Here is a 21,186-nt window from a genome sequence, read left to right on the forward strand (position 1 = left end):
CAGACTAATATCTAGAATATATAAAGAACTCAAAATAATAACCCCCAAATTTGAAGTCTCAGTAAAAAATGGACATCTGAAATGAATAGACACTTCTGAGATGAAATATAAATGACCAATAAATACATGAAAAAATTTCACTGAGTTCGATCCTCGGTACCAAAAAAAAAAAAGAAGAAAGAAAAGAAAAAATGTTCAGTATCACTGGCCATTCAAGAAATACAAATTAAATTAACACCAAAGTTCTATGCACTTCAGAAAGATGAACTATCATCAAAAAATCAATCAATAACAAATGCTGTTGAGACTGTGTGGAAACAGGAACTCTTCTGCATTGTTTGTGGACGTATAAATGGGTACAACTACTATGGAAATTTGTATGGAGATTCTTTAAAATACTGAAACTACAAATTCCATTTGACACAGCTATTTCCCTTCTAGATATCTTCCCAAAAGATTTAACTAAAGACAATATGAAACAACGATGTATGCATACCCATGTTTATAGCAGCACAATTCATAATAGCTAAATCTTAGAAGCAGCCTATATGTACATCAACAGATGAATGAATAAAGAAATTGTGGTATTTACATACAATGGAGTGCTACATGACTATAAAGGACAAACGAGTCATTTGTAACAAAATGGATGCACTCTGAAACCATGTTAGGTAAAATAAACCAAATGCACAAGTTTAAATATTATATAATTTCTCTTACATAAGAAATAACCTTACAAAGAATAAAAAACACATCAAGAGAAAGAGAAAAAAGTTACTGTAATCCATCATGCACAATGCATCTAAAAGTATGCCTTGATTTATAGTTCACTGGTCTGTTAGTCTGTCTGTTAATTTCTATGTATGACATTCAAATTTATAAGAACTTGAAAGATAAAAATGAATCTGATTCTGGCAAAAAAGGGGGGGGGGTAGGAGCTAGGAGTAAGGGAAAAAGAAGGAGGAATTGAGATGTGTTATATACGTACCACTTCCCACAATGAATGTAATCATTATGTACTGCAAACATGCACTAATAAAACAAAATCTGAGCCTAGCGTGGGCAACTTAGCAAGACACTGTCTCAAAAAGAAAATGACGGGAGCTGGAGATGTAGCTCAGCACAGAACTGGGCTATATCTCCAGTACTGCAAAGAAAAAAACACACAACTGTAAAAGAATAAAATATGAAACAGTAAAGATAAAAATGCAAAGAACGTTTTTAACAAATCTGGCTAGGGAATAAATCCAGAAGAAAGAGTTCTCTGTGTGAAACCTAAATTAATGAGTGGAAACAAAATGGAGCAGAGCAAATTTGTGGAGGGATTACTGCTAGAACACATGAAAAACAACTTTCCTGAAGAAAGACCCATAGTTACTATGGAGACTACGCCCAGCTATATATGTGTGTGGTATATACATACATATACACCTCAACAGAAAATAAAATAGGTGCTTTTTCATGGTAGGTTAAGTAACTTGCCTAAATATCTAGAAATGGGATTAGCAGAAGAAAAAGTGGCGAAAATTGGACAGATATCCAGGTCTTAACTCCTTTGTTTTCTCCTTAGTTGAACACAAAAAGAGGGAAAATAAGTTCTATCCTGTTCTCAGAAGATTTGGTCATTTACTTGGGAGCTAAGAAGAGAGTAACTTGTTGAGAGACTATGTTTCTTTACCATGAACTCCTACATACCCAACCATCCCTTGTTCCTTTCAATTTTTGCATAATCTCAGTAGCCACGATTTGCCACCATTACCTTGCTAAGTTTACATCACTCAAACTTTTGCTTGCTGAATATAAAATTATATTAATAATTATAAAACACATTTCCATACACCAAGCCCTCAAAGAACGACAGTTATATGATTTATGCTTCCATTAATACCCTGAACTGCCATTCCCGTATGCACGTGCGCCCCTTCCTAGGACACACTACACAGGAAAAAAAAAAAAAAAAAAAAAACCCAAGTAGCATTCATACCTTTGTTAGAATGCAAAAAGAATAAGAGACCACTAAAAATTAATTTAGTTCTATGAGGAAACAATACATTAACCAGAAAAAAATGCACTAATCAGCTTCCTTTTTACAAAATAAACCAAAAACTTGTGATGAAAACAAGTCATGTCATTGACTATATAAAATGAAGAAATACATGAAATTAATATATAAGAAATATATTTGTTATATAATATACAATAAATATATAAGTCAAGAAAGAAAAAAAGTCATGAAGGGGCCCCTAAATATGACAGATAATCTTTTTCAAAGCAGTTTACAGGACCAGTGGCAAGAGCCCAACTGCAATGAGTTAAGGAGTCAGGACAAAGCGTGTGGTGAACATGCCTGCAATCCCAGCACTCTGGAAAGCTAAGGCAGGAAGACGACAAATTCAAGCCCACCCTGGGCAACTCGAGTGATTTAGTAAGACCCTGTCTCATAATAAAAAGTAACAACAACAGCAAAACAAATGCTGGAGACAGCTCAGAATGAAGTGCACACATGGAATCCAGGCACTCTAGGAGGCTGACACAAAAAGATCTCAAGTTCAAGCTCAACATGGGTAACTTAGAGATTTAGCGTGACCTTGCCTTGAAATAAAAAAATACAAAAAGAGCCAAGGATGTAGCTAAGTGTAAAGGTCCCAGGTTCAACAGAAAATGTTGGAGATTATACCTTAGCTTTATCACATATTTACTGGATGACATCAAATTACTTAAATTCTGCTTATTTCCATTTGGTCAGCTGAACAATGAAAATAACAAATCTAAGGATTAAAAGAGAAAAATCCATTAAAAGCTGAAGGACAAGCTAAGCAAATTATGGATCTTTCCACCTTAAGGAAACAAAAGCAGCAAATGCAAAAATTCAAACCAAATCTTATGTTAGGACTGCTGTTTCTTTCTTCTCTCTACTATAAATCTTAAAAGTTACTCAATTCAGCAAATGTAACACTAGTTCACCTAAAAGATATGCAGTAGCCAAGAGTATTTCTAAAGGAATATTTTATCTGGTAAGATGAATAAATATTATATTACTTATTTTTAAATGAAGGGCTTTCAACACTTACAATCCAGTTGCTTAACACAGAAAGTGGACAAATGATCAGTGTTGTTCTTGGTCTCTCCTCAACATCAGTTTTCTTTGAACTATCCATTGTAGATGTTCCTAAAAGAACACATAATTAGTCAAGTATGGTGGTGCATGCTTTTAAACTCAGCATTCTGGGAGGCTAAAGCAGGAGAACCTATTTTCAACCCCAGCCTGGGTAGTGTAGCAAGATATTGTCTCAGAATTAAAAATCTAAATAAAAAGGGCTGGGAATATGGCTCAGTTTGAAAGCCTGCATTCAATCCTTAGTAGCACAAAAATGGAGGTGGGAAGAAGAGGAGGGAGGAAGGGAAATAAAATTTAAAAAGAGGAAGGAAGGTAAAGAGAGTAAAGAATAATGGAAGATAGAAAGGAAAGAGAAAAGGAAAGGAAAGAAAGAGGGAAAAAAGGAAAGAACAAATGAACACGGAGAAAATAACAAGAGGAAGGAAGTAAAGAAAGGAGGAAGGAGGGAGGGGGAGAAAAAGAGAGGGAGACAGAGACAGACAGACAGACAGAGATAGAGAGACAGAGACAGACAGGCCGAACGAGAGAGACAGAGTGAGAGAGAGAGCGAGCAATCATTATTAGCCAGGCTTGGTGGTACACACCTGAAATGCCCATTTCAGAGATCATGACAAGAGGATCCTAAGTTCAAACCCCATTAGGCAAATTTGCTAAGCTGAGACCCTGTCTCACAATAAATTTTTTTTAAAAAATGTACAAACCAGGGCAGGGGACAAAACTCAGTGTAAAAACCACGTGTTCAATCTCTACACCAAAACAAAATAAAAAAGAACATATCACTGACAAAGCCTTTAACAACTTTTTTGCCCTGAAATATTCTTGTCAATAAGGAAACTGACAATAATATATCCATATGAAAATAGAAATTAGGAAGAATTGTAAGAAGAAAATGAATTTGTTTCAAAGTACGAAGTAGCATGGACCGAATTTTTGCCTTACAACTTTAAAATACTAAAAATTCAGATAGCTATTTTTATTGTAAGAGTCAAAGGACTGTCTCTGGGAGGGGACGTGAGGAGAAAGTCTGTAATATGTATTCATACACCTTCATTCATGAAAATGAACATCACTTTATGCTGTCTTCTAAATCTGTATTATTCTTCATCTGGCAAACTCCCAAATGACCTCCAATGGTCTCCACTTCCTGTTATTCATAACTTGTGTAATCACCTCCTGTATCTATCAGGGTTGGTTTCTGTGATCAACAGGAAATGGGTGAAATGATTTATGTAACCTTCATGCTAATGGAAGGCCACAAATACATACATATAGTAATGTCAAACAGTGACAAGAAGAATTAAATGTGATACAAATACAAAAACTGTGGGTTACAGGAGTAGGTTTGGGAAGAGGTAGGGGAACTGCTGCTTTATTAAGAGACAATTGATTAGAACCTTTAATGAAGTAAAAAAGACAAGCAAATATCCAAGGAAAGTGAGTACAGTTTATACCAGATCTAGATGTCTCCCAAAGCTTCATGAGCTCAAAGGTGGTGGCACTCTGGGGAGTGACTGGACCACGGGTGTGTGACCCTAGATTAGTCCCTGATTGGTTTAGCTTATCTCTGGGTATGGATGACATGAGCACACAGGGTTGCAGCCTGGAAGGAATAAAAGGAAGAAAGATGAAAGGCACAACTTCCTGCCTGCCACGCCAGGGCTGCTTCTCCCCGGCCATGCTGCCTGCCTTGGGTCCAGCTGACTATGAACAGAAACTGGTGCAAACTGTGAGCTAAAATAAACTGTTTTAGCTTGTGGATGTTGAGTATTCTATTTAGGCAATGAGAAAGTAACTAAGACAGAATGAATTAGACACATAAGTCCCTTAATAACTAGCTATAATGAGCGTGGAAATTCCTCCTCTCAGTTGTTTGTATCACTAAACAGAACAGTTTCTTATACACCTTCACCAAATACTACACTGTAGTTTGTTGAAACACAGTACCACACATGTTTCTAACGAAATGTTTAACTGTTTAGGATGGAGACTAATTCTAGCAGTAGAGACAGAGAATTATAGATTGGGACATACTCCTTATGCTATTTTTCCCTCAGTTTAATAGTTTATTTATTACACAGCTGATTTCCTCAGATTTGGTTGTAACACATCAAAATGAAACCATCAAAAGTTCCACAATAATATAAGGTTCTTTAAAGTCCCATAAATTGGAAGATCTGGTTTCTCAATAGTGAAAACGATTTAACTAATCCCTTAACTTTTTTATTTTGGCTGGGTAAAAAATTTGTAAACTGAAAATATTTCTGTCTTTTGAGCAGTTCAAGGTAAAAGTAATGTGCAGCAATGTATGCTACCTACCTAATATATTACCTGTCTTTTTTTCTATAACCTGAAATATTTAGAGCTAATACTATTACCTGCCCAAGGCAGAAGAGATGGAGGAATGAGTGGTAAGAAAATACAATGGAATAATAGACTAAAATTTTTTGGAAATACATCTTTTATCATAAAGCACAAACCCTTAATTTATAATACAATATATCAAACAAAAAACTAGAGAACACTGTCAATGTAATAACTATGTACATAAACATTTTCCTGTATTTGCTTAATAACTTTCTTAAAACAAAGAATATCCCGACAAATTGGTAGACTGTTAAAATTTTCCTCTGCATGTTTTCATATATATACAGATCTATTATATCTATACAATACTCACATTTAAATGATTTTTAACTTATATATATATATATATATATAGTCATATATAGTCATAATTTATGTATCACCCACACTTGCTTTGCTCAGTGCTATGTATTTTTGAAAATTATACTTTTTGGTATTTATAGCTCTGGTGTATTCATTTTAACTGATACATACTATTGTATTGCATAAGTAGACTACAATTTATTTTCTACTCCCTTGTTGAATAATATTTACATTATTTTCAGCATTTTGCTAAAACAATGATGCAATGAAACAAGGTGCAATGAAAAGCATTTTTGGATATATGTGTAAATTCTAGGTGGTTCACCTTCAGTTCCATTATACAGTATTTTGCCTAATTATTCTCTATCATAACTGACACTCCTTCCACAACACATGAGAGTTCCTTCTGTTGCAAAACCTTGTCTTATTTAACTAGGCTAAGATTTTTAAATGCTCAAAAATGAGATGGCATTCAGACAGAGGACTTTAACTAGAACATATACAAGAATTGAAAAACATCAGGCCCCCCAAATTCAAAAATCCAATCCAAAAATGGGCATCTGAGATGAACATACACTTCTCAGATGAAGAAATACAAATGGCAAATAAATACAGGAAGAAATGTTCAATATCCCTAGTCATTCGAGAAAGGCAAATTAAAACACTGAGATTCCATCTCACTCCAGAAAGAATGGCTATCATCAAGAACCAACCAGTAACAAATGTAGGCGGGGCTGTGAGGGAAAAAAGTACACTGCTCCACTGTTAGTGAGAGTGTAGACTGGTGCAACACTGTGGAAATCAATGTGGCAAGTCCTCAAAAAACCAGGACTGGAAGTCTTATTCAATCCAGCTATTCCCCTTCAGCTATTCCCCTTTTTCCAAAAAAACTGAAAATGTCATGCCACAGTAATGCATGTGCACCCATGTTCATAGCAACACAATTTGTAATAGCTAAATCTTAGAAACAACCCAAATGCCCCTCAATCACAGAATGGATAAAAAAGATGTGATAGTTTTAATACAATGGAATATTAGATATAAAAAGGATAATTTTGAGGCTTCTATAGGTAAATGGAGGCAACTTGAGACCATACTTGTAAATGAAATAAATCAAACCTGTTGGAGACCACTATCAAGCGGCTCTGAGCAGGATTTAAATTTTACTAATTACTTTCTATGTTTATCTAGGCCTAGGCCCCTTGCCTGGTGACGGAAGCTGATTCATAGTAAGTGAACCTCTATGAATCACTGGTCCTGGCTTAGACCTGTAGTGGCCTGTGAGGCCAGAGATACCTCAAAGGGCAAGATAAAGCCACAGCTGTGGACACTCTGGCTCCAACCCCAATTAACAAGGTAGAGACTGCAGCTGCAAAGATTATTCCTACAGTCTCACTTCTACCATGTGTTCATAAGACAGTGATACTAAATTGACTTGACTCATTACTTGGAGATGTCCTTGAAGTGACTCGCAAGGTCCTGCTCACTGTCTGCACTTTCCTCAGTCTCTCCGCCCTTTGTCCTTGGTCTTAATATAAGTGGACTAATCCAGAGAATGCTTTGTCTTTACCCTTGAAGCCTTGAGCTTAATTAAAGGGTTTTGACCCTCCTGGAGCCCTACAAATCATACAATGGTCTCTTTTTATTTAACCTCTGCTGTACACTCATTTGGGAGGTCAGGGATCTATGTCAGAACCCGATAAAATCCACATTTATAAATATGATATTGTCTCCCTAGTGTAAAAAAAATAAATAAATAAAAAACTGAAAGAGTAGTAAGATCTAAAATGTACAATATATATTGTAATAATGAAAGGGAAAGAAAGTGCTCAAAAGGCAAGAACACCTGGGATAGGGGAAAGGAAAAAAGGAAGAAAGGAAAAGACTGTATGTATATAGGTATACATATATAAATGTATATACATATATGTATGCAAGGTAGATAACTATATTACTAACCTCTGTTATTTCATCAAAAAGAACAGTTGTGCTGTCATTGATCATTTTTTATGCCTAGATCTTGTAACCTGAACAACTATTTATAAGATAACAATATGCAATATATTAACTAGTATTAATTTCCTACTTTTTTTGAAATTCTGTATCATTTCTATCCTTTTGTTTTGCTTTTAAAAATTAAAAAAATGAGATTGCATGTAATCATGCCTTCAGTTTGCATTTCTCCAATAATTACATTTGCACATCTCTTCCTATGTTTATTGGTTATTTGGATTTTCTTTTTATGGACTGCATGTCTATTTACTCCAATTCTATTACACTGTCTTACTAGAAATTGATTTGAAAATTCTTATACAATCTACATTCTAATGTTTTTGTTATTTTTTCACACATTTTTTTCAGCCTATTAGTTTCCATTTTATATAGTGCCTTTGATGCAGGGAAATTTTAAATGCAGAATTCAATCTATCCCTAATGATTTTTTGTGTCACACTAAACAAATCAGTATACACCACAGGCATATGATTTGTCTTCATACTTTAACTTCTATTTCTACAACGCTTCTTGGTATGGATTAAGAACTGGTGGTCAACTTAACACCAGCTGGATTACATCAGCATCGTATTGAGCGAAGATGCTCCACCTGAGGAAAGTTGCCAGGATAAACAGGTGGAGAAGAAGGGAGGTGTTGAGGATTGAGGCGTTAAGGCGTTATTACATTGAGGCATTGTGAGTTCTCCAACGAGTTGCTGTTTGAGCTGTTGGTTCTCCTGGAGAAGCTCTGGTCCTCACATTGAGCATTGCTTCCTGGCTCCAGAAGGGAAGACATGTGCCGCTTGGTTTCCAGGATGAACTCCTCACACTGCTTCCTGGCATGTACCCGACTGTGCTTGTTGTCAGAGGAGCTTGAGGCCTCCATGTCACTGAGGACAGCTGTGGTGCCTTTCAGGATAGCCCTGGTCTTTGTTGTGAGTGTGACTTCTCAGCTCCAGCGTAGAACCCTCATCCCACTAGCACAGCTCCTTCATCCTGCTGGCATGGACTTTCTGGCTTCCACCGCTGACCTTTGGGTCTTCCCGGCACGAATCCGTAAAAGAGACTGGCATGAGTCCTTTTGTGGGCTCTTGGCCTCCAGTTGGACTCGTGGGAGGCATTGTCATGAGATCTGGGTTTTCATTTGGATTCAGGTGGGACACTGCTGTGAGATTTAGGCTCTTGACTAAATAATCTATGTCTTTGGTGTTGCAGGTAGATTTCCTGCATTTTCTTGTGTTAATTCCCGGTGACCACTATAAAAATAATATTATAAACTCCATGTCCTGATTCTATTTGTTCTCCACACAACCCCTGACTACAACACTTCTCTTCCCCAGATATATGTATTTTAATTTTAACCAGCTAGGGCTAATTTTCTCACTTGTATCACTGAAATGTGCCTGCCAACAGAAAAAGGCTTCTATGTATGAACTTAATTTCAGCTCAACTGAAAAGTTCAACATTTTTTTAAATTTCCAAAAGTAGCATCAATAGTTCTTTCAATTTCATCTTATTTTATTACCCTTTTATCACATCACTTATCACTGAAAAGTATACACTGAAAATTATCATTGAAGAATGTTCCCCCATTGCTAGATAATAAATCTTGTGAAAATACTCTGCTGTATCTCTAACATGGGAAAGAAACCAAAATATAGATATAATTTGCTCCAGATCACTTTAGACCTATTTCAATCATTTTCCTCGTAACTATAAAGTATAGATTTGTAAGATTACTAACATATCTATAAGAAAAACCAGTTCTATTCCCTCCTAAAATTCAATCCTTATTAGAATTTAATGTAAACTAAATTAAGCTTCAACGTGACCAGAAATTATTTTGTGCCTTCATTAGAAGAAATGCCTGTTACTCAGGAGAAACGACTCCAGCATCATAGTTTGATCTTGTAAAGCAAATACAATAGGAAAAGACACCAGAAGAAAACTATATGAGACAGCTTTTTTTCCTTTTCTGCACCTCCTAACCTTACTTTAATGTTTCAATTTGATTTTTTTCATTGAAAAACAGAAAGAAGCTAAAAACATAGAAGATTTACTGACCCTTTTTTAACATTTTCTTTCTTGCAGTAGGGGAAGGTGGGATAAATCCAAATGTTGCATCTTCTTTAACCTTAGATGATCCTCCTAGAAGAAAAGGAATCCATGGGATTATTAAGAAATTCTAAAATTCTTTCCTGTGCTTTAGGGAAAGGTACTTTCTGAAGACAGGAAACAGAATACCTCTTTTACATTATCTTGATAGCTTATATTATTAAATAATAATATATGGTAACCAAAACTGCTACCTATAATACTAAGCATCTCTTCTGAGTAACCAACCATGGGAAGAGTATTGCTTTCTTAAGGAGTGATGTGAATGTAAGAGCAAACCTAAGCAAAATGATTCAGCTCTCAAGTGGAAGAATTTGTCCAGGAAATAGATATCTGACTCCCAATTATGAGACTGCAAATTTTCAGTAAAGAGGCAATCAGTTATTTTCCAAATACAATACATACTGTTTACTAAGAATATAATACAATCTGAATTAAAGGAAAATAAACATGCTTTTAAGATACAAGAAAAAAGTAAAGTCACTAATTTTCCACCTTTTGATCGTTTAGTTTTTGTTATGACTTTTAGAGGTCAGGAACCTTTGGAAAGTGGCTGAATTACAGGGGCACTATAACTGACTTGCTATTAGGAGATTGGGCCTAGTTCAAAGATAATAATGTTAAAGATAATAATGTTAATATTTCTAAGAAGGCGTTCCCAACATAATTTTGTTAATTATCATTTATACATAAAATGTAAAGTTTTACAAGCAATAGAAAATTATTTTGTTTTCAAACAATCCTCTGAACTGGCCTCGTTTAATTCATTTAATATGTATGGTAAAGTCCAAGGAGAGTTCAAATATAAAGAACAGCCAAACTGAAAACCTCCTACTAAAAACTGCTAAGCTACAGACATGCAAATGAATAAGATTTTACTTCAATAATATTTAAGTGTAGATTATGAATACTGAGAAAACATACACATACCTTTTAAGCTTTTATTCTCTGATTGTACATTTTTCAGTTTTCCTAAAAATTCAACCAAAATAAGGATAAAAATGAGTGCATGAGATTAAAATTTAGGATACAATATCAAATCAAATCCGTTATATACTACCTTTTATCTTCTGTGGCAATTCAATTGTTTCAATTTCATCTGAATCACTACTTTCAATGTGCTGGGCAGTAATTTTTCTTCTAAAATGAAGCACATAGAAGTAATTTTTATAAACTCAAAACACAATGATATAAGAATATTGTTCATAAATGTAATGCCACTATTTTTCTCTTGCCTGTACTTTTTGAAAAAATTTCAAGAGAAAGACTTTACTTGACCAGTAAAAGTCAAATGTGCTCAAAGTATTCTGCATTCATAACAATAAGATACATTTATTTACACACTCAGAAGTACTATTAAGTTTGAAAAACTAAGTTGTCTTAAAAATAATAATCATTACAATATTGGGTTCTATACTCAGTAATTCAATTAAAACGTATATAAATCTACAACAAAGAATTGCTTCACATCAATGAAACTATTGTTAATACTGAAGTTAAGTAGCCAAACGCAAAATGATTCTTTCATGAGAAATTATGTAAATCTTGTGTAGAAACACTGTAACAATGGTTAAGCAACTAAGAAAAATGAATCCTCCAGTTAAAATTCTTTCTGCCACAAATTTGCCACATATTTTTTTAAATAGTAAAGACTAAACCCAAAGCCTTCCATCTCCAGCCCTTTTAAAAATATTTTTACTTTAAAACAAGATCTTGCTAACTCACTAATTTGCCCAGGATGCACTGAATTGAACTTGCAGTTCTCCTGCCTAGACTTCTCGGTACTGGGATTTTAGGTAAATCATCTAATATGTATTCTTTAAGTTTTCATTTATTCATTGTGAAAAAAGGAGTTAAAAATAAAATCAACCTAGGATAGGTCAAATTTTGGTATACATCCTGAAAATAGTATACGTCCTGAAAATAGTGCCTGTTGCACAGTAAGCCTATCTGTATTAGCTATAAAAAATGTTGGCTTGCTTTACTGTTCCACATCATTTTATTTCTGCTTTTGTCCATCCAATCTAGTGCACCTAATGGCACTATGACTGAGGTTTATGGTTGACTGAGACCTACAGACTTGGATTTAGGTGAAATGAAGCCTATGAGCACCATTTAGGGCTCAGTTCAGACAATGTTAATGACACAACTGACTGCCCATAGATTGACAGTGCTCTGGTACAACAGTAAGACAGACAGCAGAGCACATCTTTAGATACTACAGGTAGGCTATACAGTATGACAAAAGTCCAGTATTTGAACCAACTTGACAAGGTAAATGAAGTTCACAGAGTTCGAAGATTTAAAGTAGGATCAGAAGGAATAATGTGCTTTGTTCAAATCTTCCCTGCATGCTTCTAGTCTATGTTAGTACAATAGCCTCCTCAAGTAACTTAATCTATTGTACATTAATAGTATTGTACATTAATGGTAATGTCTATTACCATTACTAGTATAGTAAAAAAGACTGAAATGGACACAGTATACTTTTGTCAAGCTTTATTCAATTTTCATCCCCTAAAATCCATAAAGAAAACTATGTTCAAGTTTCAACAAAAACAAACCATGGCTCTTAGTCCCTATGTGAAAGAAACAAGGAAAAAGTGGTAGAGGATGAGTGACTATTAAAGATTAACAACTCACTTATTTTATATATTAGTATACTTTTCTTCACTTAACTCTACCTGCCCACATCATACTGATTTTAGCGATTTGAAACTTATTTGTTTTAACTCCAGCTCTTGGGAGGCTGAGGCAGAAAGATCCCTGGAAGTTCAAGGGCAGTCCAAAGTGCACAGAAAACCCTGTCTCAAACCTTAAAAATGTATTTAATATAACTACATAATTGAGATACAATAAACACTTCATCTATATATTCATACAGGCTGATATCAACACACAAACAGAAGGTTAAAAAACATGTAATTAAAATCAATAAGTTTACCTTTTGGCCGGGGAGCCAAAGAAATCTAATATGGAATACTTATTCTTCTTGATAGGTGAAACACTGGGTTCTTCAATACATCCAGATCCTTCTACTTCTAAGGAAAAGAAATGCACAGGCAACTGGCAAATGGTCTTAAACTAACAGAATCCCTCTTGCTCTAATTACTCACCTTCAGCTTTCTTAGCATCTTCACTCCTTTCAAGTCCCCCGTTTCCTCAGTGAAACACATTTTCCTAAACTAGAATCTTCCATTACAAAGTACCTTCAGCTTTTTATGAGCGTCTCTTTCCAACAGCCATCCAATCAGTCCTACTGGCTGAATTTCTCTCTATACTAAGACAGCTAAGAGATGCTTAGGAGAGTCGGGGATGCAGACCCCCACCCATGTATCCATTCGATCTTCCTAGATTCTAACTCGAGTACTTTCACATGACCTCATTCACTTTGTAATGAAAGTCACATGCCTATTTTATTTTTTTTTTCTGTTTTTCTTTTTTTTTTTTTTTTTGTACTGGGGATCAAACTCACGACCTTGCATTACCAGGCAGGTGATTGTGCCTCTGAGCTAAACCTCCGAACCCCTGGCCCCAACACATGCCTATTTTCTATAAAACTCCGTTTTTTCCTATTTTTTCCCCTTACTTCTCATTCCTACAACCTTTTCTCCCCCTCTGATATTAACTCTTCCAGGTATTTTTTGTTTCCATTTCTTTCTATAGGTCTATTAATTATTCTTTCCATTGCATTCAAAAATATCTTCCGGCCCACAGATTTATTTCCTACAAATACAAAACAAAACCTCACCCTCAAGTCTTCTCTCTTGAAATGCTTACTTCTCTTTGCTACCACAAAATTAAATAGTACAGTTGTTATTTCCACTTCTTCACCTACTACTCTCATCTGAAAGAACTTCTATCTGGCTCTGTTTTAAACTATCTTCAGAAATTAATTTCACAAAGATCATTTAACTGCTAAAATCATAGACAGATCTCCTCATCTCTCCACTGACTTCAGATTTGGCTCAAACCCATCTTTCCAGCTTTACGGGCTATTATCCATGCACATTGTTTTATAAATACCATAAAATACACTGAGGTCTAAAAACAAAACGGGCTCCCTAATTTTAATTCCCCTATGTCCTTTCATGGAATTGTTTTCTCAACCAAAAATGCTCTTCTTTCCCAGCTTTTCTGAATGAACTACCATCCAATTCAACCACGTCCTTGATGCAACACTTGCTGACTACCAATTCTCACAAGGATATTTAAAAGAAATCCTACATACTTTGTATTACAATCCAGAACTGGAATTATACAAGTAGCCTGGAAAATATAAAGTATCAGGGCATATGCAAAATTAAAGCTTACCTTTGCTTGGGCCATCTACTTTTTCACTGGTACTGTTTTCTCCAAGCTTCACAGAATCATGATTAACATTACCTTCCTTACATTCCTAGATGAAAACATGCATTTCTTTAATGGTATGACGGTCAGTTTTAACACATTAACATACTCAGCCATAAAGCATAAATTTCAGACATTTCTAGATAAATGGATGCACTTTGAAACTATATTCTTAAGTGAAATAAATCAAACACATGTGTATAAATGTTACATTGTTCCCAACTTGAGAACAATGATGAGGAAGGAGGTGAATAAGTAAAGGACATATAAACTGATTAAAAACTTTTTTCACAAACATATCAAAACAAAAAGCTAATTGGTTTTAACCTGTCCAAAAGAATAGAAAAAGAAATCCTCAATTATATTACTGTGAGAAAATTCACGAAATGGGATTTAACTCATGAATTCCCACCACTGTGACACTTTAGCCCCAGCCAACTCCGTATCTGTGGATTGTCCTTGCTTGGCTGTGGCCATTCACCACCCCCAAGCCTGCTCTGCTTTGTTTTTCCCTCTGCAAAGGCTAGAAGAAGCTCCAACCAACAGGCCAACATGATTGTAAGCAAGGTCAATGTCCCTGAAGGGAAAGTAAGCCTTAGGGAGTCAACAACTCCAGGGAGAAAAAAATACAGCTGGCCAGTAATGGTAAACCCAAAAATCCCAGGGCTATGGGAAACTACAAAATTAGTTTGAGTTTTACAATTAAAGTGACTAGATCCAGAGGGCCTGGGCTACCGCCAAAACCATACAACCCCTCTCTCCACCTAGAGTAGCCTGCTGGACAGAGAGATTACAGGTGAATCCTCCTTCCATCCAGAAGGTAAAGGGCACACACACACACACACACACACACACACACACATACACACAGAGCAGGGCCCCAGATGGGACACACAAGATGGAAAGGTGGATCTACCTGCCTGGAAAAGGCCAAAGCAGCAGTCACATTGCAACAAGTTGATAGTCAGATGAGCTGGTGTAGTGCTTAGGCACAAAGACACGTGCATAGAAATGGGTATCTAGGGCCGCCCCTCCCTTTTGTTGTTGTTGTGTTTTTATTTTCCCTGTTCTATTTGGTCCTATTTTGCTTTTCTTTTTATATGTTTGTTTGTTTTATGTGTGGTTATTTTTGTTTTCTGGGTTTTTTCCTTTTCTTTTTCTTTCACAACTTCGATCTCTAACCCTTCTTTTGGTTTACTACTACTCATCCTCTTCCTCCTTTTTTGCCCACCAGCTTGCTGGATTTTATGATAGTTGCATTAAAGTAAACATTGTCTCTTCTCCTTAAGGTTTATACCAATACTCCTAGGCTTTCTCTTCCAAACTTTCTATCTTGTGTCCTACAATTACTCAGATCTCGGATCACCCTTTACCCTCCAGCCTTGCTCCTCCCATATTTAATCTCAGTCATACTACCGCCATCCCTATTAAAACCCCCACATACAACAGGGTAAAATACTCTAATGAGTGGAAAACCATTGCATACAAGTCCTCACTACAAGTTGGAGTAATATAACGGTGGAACTTACCCCTATGTTTAAAGCTACCAGGCTGTTACCACAGTTTGTCAGTACCCAGGATATGCTTGTGTCTAATGTTACTGGTAACTGTACTACATTAACCAGGATGTCATACCTGTTATAATCAGTTTTTCTCCTCTATATGAAAACACTGCAATAAGAGGTCATAGCCATTAGCACGGTCTAGTAAAAAAGGAATGGGCCTGAGTCAAAGAGATAGCAACTTCACATTCTTAACATATTGGGAAAGTAGGTTCTTGATAGACATAAAGGCCAAGAATCACCTCCATCTAGAACACATCATTTCCTAGGGAAACCTCAACAGCAGGGATAAAATTTATCTAACATAAGAAATCTACAAGTATCAATGGAGAACACAAAATAAAATAAAAAATATAAAACTAAAAAACGACAGGACAAAGAAGCAAAATGCAACACCACATGTCCGCCCACACAAGTCCAGAACAAAAAAGATAGAGGAAACTGGAAGCCAACACTGGAACGTTCAGAAATGACAGCAGCAGAAGTGAAAGAACAAATGGAAGAGGCTATAGAAAAAATCACAAGGTGCAAACAGAAACAAATGATCAAAATGGATGATACTAAAGCAGACTCAGATTAAGAAAAAATTGAGGCACTCAGGAAAATGATGGAAACCATGAATGCCCAGTGTAAAAAATAAATAGAAACAATGAAGCAGAACCAAATAGAAATCTGGAAGATTAAAAATTCCATTGAAAGTAACTGTAACAGACTAAAGGAAAGCAAGGACAGAACATTTGATAGAGAAGACAGGATTGCAATTAGCAACATGGGAAAAATACCTTAAAAATAGCAAGAGACCACAAAAAAATCCAACAGCTACAAGATAAAGCAAAGAAGAACAACATAAATTTTTGGGAGTTACTGAGAAAGCTGGAAACAGTGCAAAAGCCATTAAAAATCTTTTCACAGAAAACTTCCCAAACATGAATAAACAATTTGTCATAAAAATTAATGAAGCATACAGAATCACAAATACCCATGACCAAAAGAAATCTTTATCAAGGCACATAATAATCAAGATTCCACAAATTCAGCACAAGAACAAAATATTAAAAGCAGCTACAGAGAAAAATGAATCATCTACAAAGGAAATCCTGTAAGAGTCACAAAACTTCTCAACACAAACCCTCAAACCAAAGAGAGCTTAGAATGAGGTTTTCAAGCCCTTAAAGTAAAACAATCTTCAACCCATATTGATGTACCCCACAAAACTATCCTTCAAAATCAATGGAGAAATAAGATATTTCCATGACAAAGAAAAACTGAAGAAATTCATATCCACCAATCCAGGTCTCCAGAATACTCTAAAAGATAAATGAGAAAGAGAAAATGAAGACCACAACCACAAGAATAACAACAGAAAGAAGCCACCACACAAAGGAAGTAATTAAGAAAAAACAAAAAACTAACAACAGAAAAATAACATGAAAAAGATAAACCAATATATTTCAGTTCATTAATTTAAATGGTCTCAATTCACCATCAAAAGAAACAGACTGGCAGAATAGATCAGGAAACAAGACCCAACAGTATGTTGTATTCAAGAAACATATTTAACCCAAAAATAAAGTCAACTACACGTCAAAGGTTGGAAAACAATAATCCATGCTACAGGAACCCAGAAAAAAGAAGGAGCAGTTATTCTACTTGCAGGCAATGTAAACTTTAAGGCAAAACTCATCAAAAGACACAAAGAAGATCACTATGTACTTGTAAAAGGAAAATTCCAAGAAGAAGAGATAACAAAAGTAAATATATATGCACACACATTCTTCCCAGCTGCACATGGGAGGTTCTCTAAAATAGACTACATATTAACCCACAAAACACAACTTAAGTAGGGGACTGGGGATTTAGCTTAGCAGCACATGCACCTGCCTTGGCAAGCGCAAGGTCATGAGTTCTATCCCCAGTTCCCACCACCACCAAAAAACAAAAAATATGCTAAGAGGAATTGAAATCATCCCATGAACACTATCTAATCAGGGCACAATGAAACTGGAAATCGATGACAAAAGAAATCATAAAAACTACATAAACACATGGAAATTAAATAACACCCTCCTCAATCACCAGTAGGTCACAGAGGAAATTAAAGACGCAATTAAACACTATCTACAATTAAACAATAATGCCGATACAACATACTGGAACTTATGGGACACAATGAAAGCAGTCCTACGAGGGAAATTTATAGCAGTAAACTCTCACATCAGGAAAACAGAACGAACTCAAGTAAACAACCTAATGTTAAACCTCAAACTTTAGAAGAACAAACAAACCCAAAGCTCATATAAGGGAAGAAATTATAAAGATAAGACAGAAATTAATGCATGAATCTAAAAGTTGGTTCTTTGAAAGAATAAAATTGATAAACCATTTGCCTACTTTTATCAAAGAAAGAAAACACACAAATTCAAGCAATTAGGAAAGAAGAGGAAATATCACAACTGATCCTACAGAAATCCAAATCATCAATACCTACTTTTAAGAACCTGTTCTCTAATAAGAGAGAAAACACAGAAGAAACGGACAAATTCCTAGTATTACCCTGACTCTAAAACCAGACAAGAACTTAACCAAAAAATAAAACTACATACTACATGCCAGTTTCCCTCACGAACACAGATAAAAACTGATCAATAAGATACTGGCAAACAGGATATAATAAATCATCAAGAAGATTCCACACCATGACCAAGTAGGGCTCATCCCACGTATGCAGGATGAGTTCACAATATGCAAATCAATAAAACTGATACACAGTATTAACAGTACCAAAGATAAAAATCGTATGATCATCTCATATGCAGAAAAAACATTTGACCAGGTCCAGTACCTGTTCATGATAAAATCACTATAGAAAATTGGAATGCACGGTCTTTACTTCAGTCTGATAAAAGCTATCTATGAAAAATCAACAGTGAACATCATACTAAACTGTCAAAAGTTGAAAGTTTTCACTCTAAAATCAGGAACAAGACAAGGATATCCACTATCACCACTCCTATTCAATACAGTTCTGGAAACATTAGCCAGAACAGTTAGACAAGAAAAAGAAATAAAAGGATTATTCCTTTTATTTTATTTTTATTTTATTCCTATTCTATGCTTATGCATAGAAACAGAAGAAGTTAAATTTTCCTTATTTGCAGATGACATGATACTCTACTTAGAAGACCCAAAAAACTCCACCAAAAACTTTGGATTTAATTATCAAATTCAGCAGTATGCCTGGATACAAAGTCAATACTCAACAATCAATAGCATTCCTGTACACAAGCAACAAACTCACAGAGAAAGAAATTAGGTAACCCATACTCTACATTAACATACAAAAAATAGAATACTTAGGAATTAATCTAACAAAGAAAGTAAAAGATATGTACATTGAAAATTACAGTACTCTGAAAAAAAGGAGATCAAAAAGCATATCAAAAAGTGGAAAATATCCCTTGCTCAAGGATAGGAAGAACACTGAAAACGGCTATACTCCCAAAAATGCTATGTAGATTTTTTTTTCTTGTCTTTTTGAGACAGGGTCTCACTATGCAGTTCAAGCTGGCCTCAAGCTCATTTTGTAACCCAGGCTGGTCTCGAACTCGCAATGGTCCTCCTGTCTCAGCCTCCCGAGTGCTGGGATTACAGGCATGAGCCACCATGCCCGGCTCAAAATTGTTATATACATTTAATGGCATCTCAATCAAAATACTATTAGCATATCTCGCAGAACTAGAGAAAACACTCCTACAATTCATTTGGAACCAAAGAGACCTGGAGAAGCAAAAGCAATTCTGGGATAAGGCAAGGCAGGGGTCATCATGATCCCTGACCTGAAATTATACTATAAAGATATGGTGATAAAATCAACATGGTATTTGCAAAAAAAAAAAATAGACCTGAGGATCAGTGGAACACAATGGAAGACACAGATGCAACTCCAAACACACTCAGCCACCTTATCTTTGACAAAGGAACCAAACAGTTCACTGGAAGAAAGTAAGTCTCGTTAATAAATGGTGCTGGAAAAAAGGCTTTCTACATGCTAACGACTAAAACTAGATCCAAACCTATCACCACGCACTAGACTAAAGTCGAAAGATCTAAGTATTAAAACCGAAACACTAAATCTATTGGAAGAGAGGGTAGGTAAAAGTCTTAAAAACACAGGTGCAGGTAGACACTTCATGAACAAAACCAGATGGTACATGAAATACTGCAATCAACAAATGTGGTCTCACTTTATTAAATAAAGTTTTTTCACAATGAAAGAAATCACCAAAAGAGTGAAAAGACAAATCACAGAATGGAAAAAAATTATAGCTAGCTGTCTCTCAGATAAAGAACTTTATCTAGAATATATAAAGAATTCAAAAAATCAGGTCCTCTAAATTCAAAGATCCAATATAAAAATGGGCATATGAGATGAATAACCACTTCTCAGATGAAGAAACACAAATGACAAATAAATATATGAAAAAATGTTCAGCATCATTGGTCATTTGAGAGATGCAAGTTAAAACACTGAGATTCCATCTCACTCCAGAAAGAATGGCTGTCATAAAGAAGTCAACCAATAATAAAGACTTTGAGAGGCTGTGGGGAAAAAGAAACCCTTCTCCACTCCTGGTCAAAGTTTAGACTGTACAACCATTTGGGTAATCAATGTGAAAATTTCTTTAAAAACTAGGATTAGTAGTCCCATTTGACCCAACCATTCCCCTTCCAGGTATTCCTCCAGAAGAATTAAAAACACCATACCACAGAAATATATGTGAACCCATGTTTTCAGCAGCATAACTTGTAATAGCTAAATCTTAGAAACAACTTAAATGTCCATCAACTGAGGAATGGATAAAAAAGGTTTTTTAATACAATAGAGTACTATTCAGCCATAAAAAAGAATAAGCTTGAGTCTTTCATCAGTAAATGGATGTAACTTAAAACCATACTCATAAGTTAAATACTTCAGATTCACATTAACATCCAAAAAATTGAAATACTTAGGAATGAATCTAACAAAGGAAATAAAAGATCTATACAATGAAAATTATAGTATTCTTGTAAAAGCTGATCACAAAGATTATCAAAAAGTGGAAAGTGTATCATCTCACTAATATGAGAAGCTGAATAAATAAATAGGACCAAAATCTACAATGGATATTGTGAACTGGAAAGAAACTGTTTAAAAAAAAGAGAAGCTATGATGGAGGAAAGGAAGGAAAAAGACCAAAAAAAAAAAAAAAAAAAGGAGAGAGAAAGATAGAAAGAAAGAAAGAAATATTATATATATATACACACACACACACACACACACACACACACACACACACATATATATATATATATAAAATAGCTAAGATAGTTAACACTGCTAGT

General features: G+C 35.2%; 1 protein-coding gene across 4 annotated transcripts in view; it reads right to left on the reverse strand.

The window, feature by feature from the left end:
* Hltf (helicase like transcription factor) overlaps positions 1–21,186 on the reverse strand; it is a 95,476-nt gene that overhangs the window by 49,971 nt on the left and 24,319 nt on the right. For all 4 annotated transcript variants that reach the window (XM_013159901.2, XM_005006723.3, XM_013159900.3 and 1 more), the window contains 6 exons: positions 14,207–14,291; positions 12,837–12,933; positions 10,953–11,032; positions 10,823–10,864; positions 9,842–9,925; positions 3,072–3,169 (listed from right to left, as the gene is read on the reverse strand). In XM_013159901.2, the coding sequence (XP_013015355.1) occupies positions 3,072–3,169; positions 9,842–9,925; positions 10,823–10,864; positions 10,953–11,032; positions 12,837–12,933; positions 14,207–14,291 (486 nt within the window). The remainder of the gene's footprint in view (positions 1–3,071; positions 3,170–9,841; positions 9,926–10,822; positions 10,865–10,952; positions 11,033–12,836; positions 12,934–14,206; positions 14,292–21,186) is intronic.

Source organism: Cavia porcellus, unplaced genomic scaffold (genome assembly GCF_034190915.1).
Source record: "Cavia porcellus strain 051 isolate PalLab524CR breed Dunkin Hartley unplaced genomic scaffold, mCavPor4.1 scaffold_5, whole genome shotgun sequence".
Taxonomy (NCBI): Eukaryota; Metazoa; Chordata; class Mammalia; order Rodentia; family Caviidae; genus Cavia; species Cavia porcellus.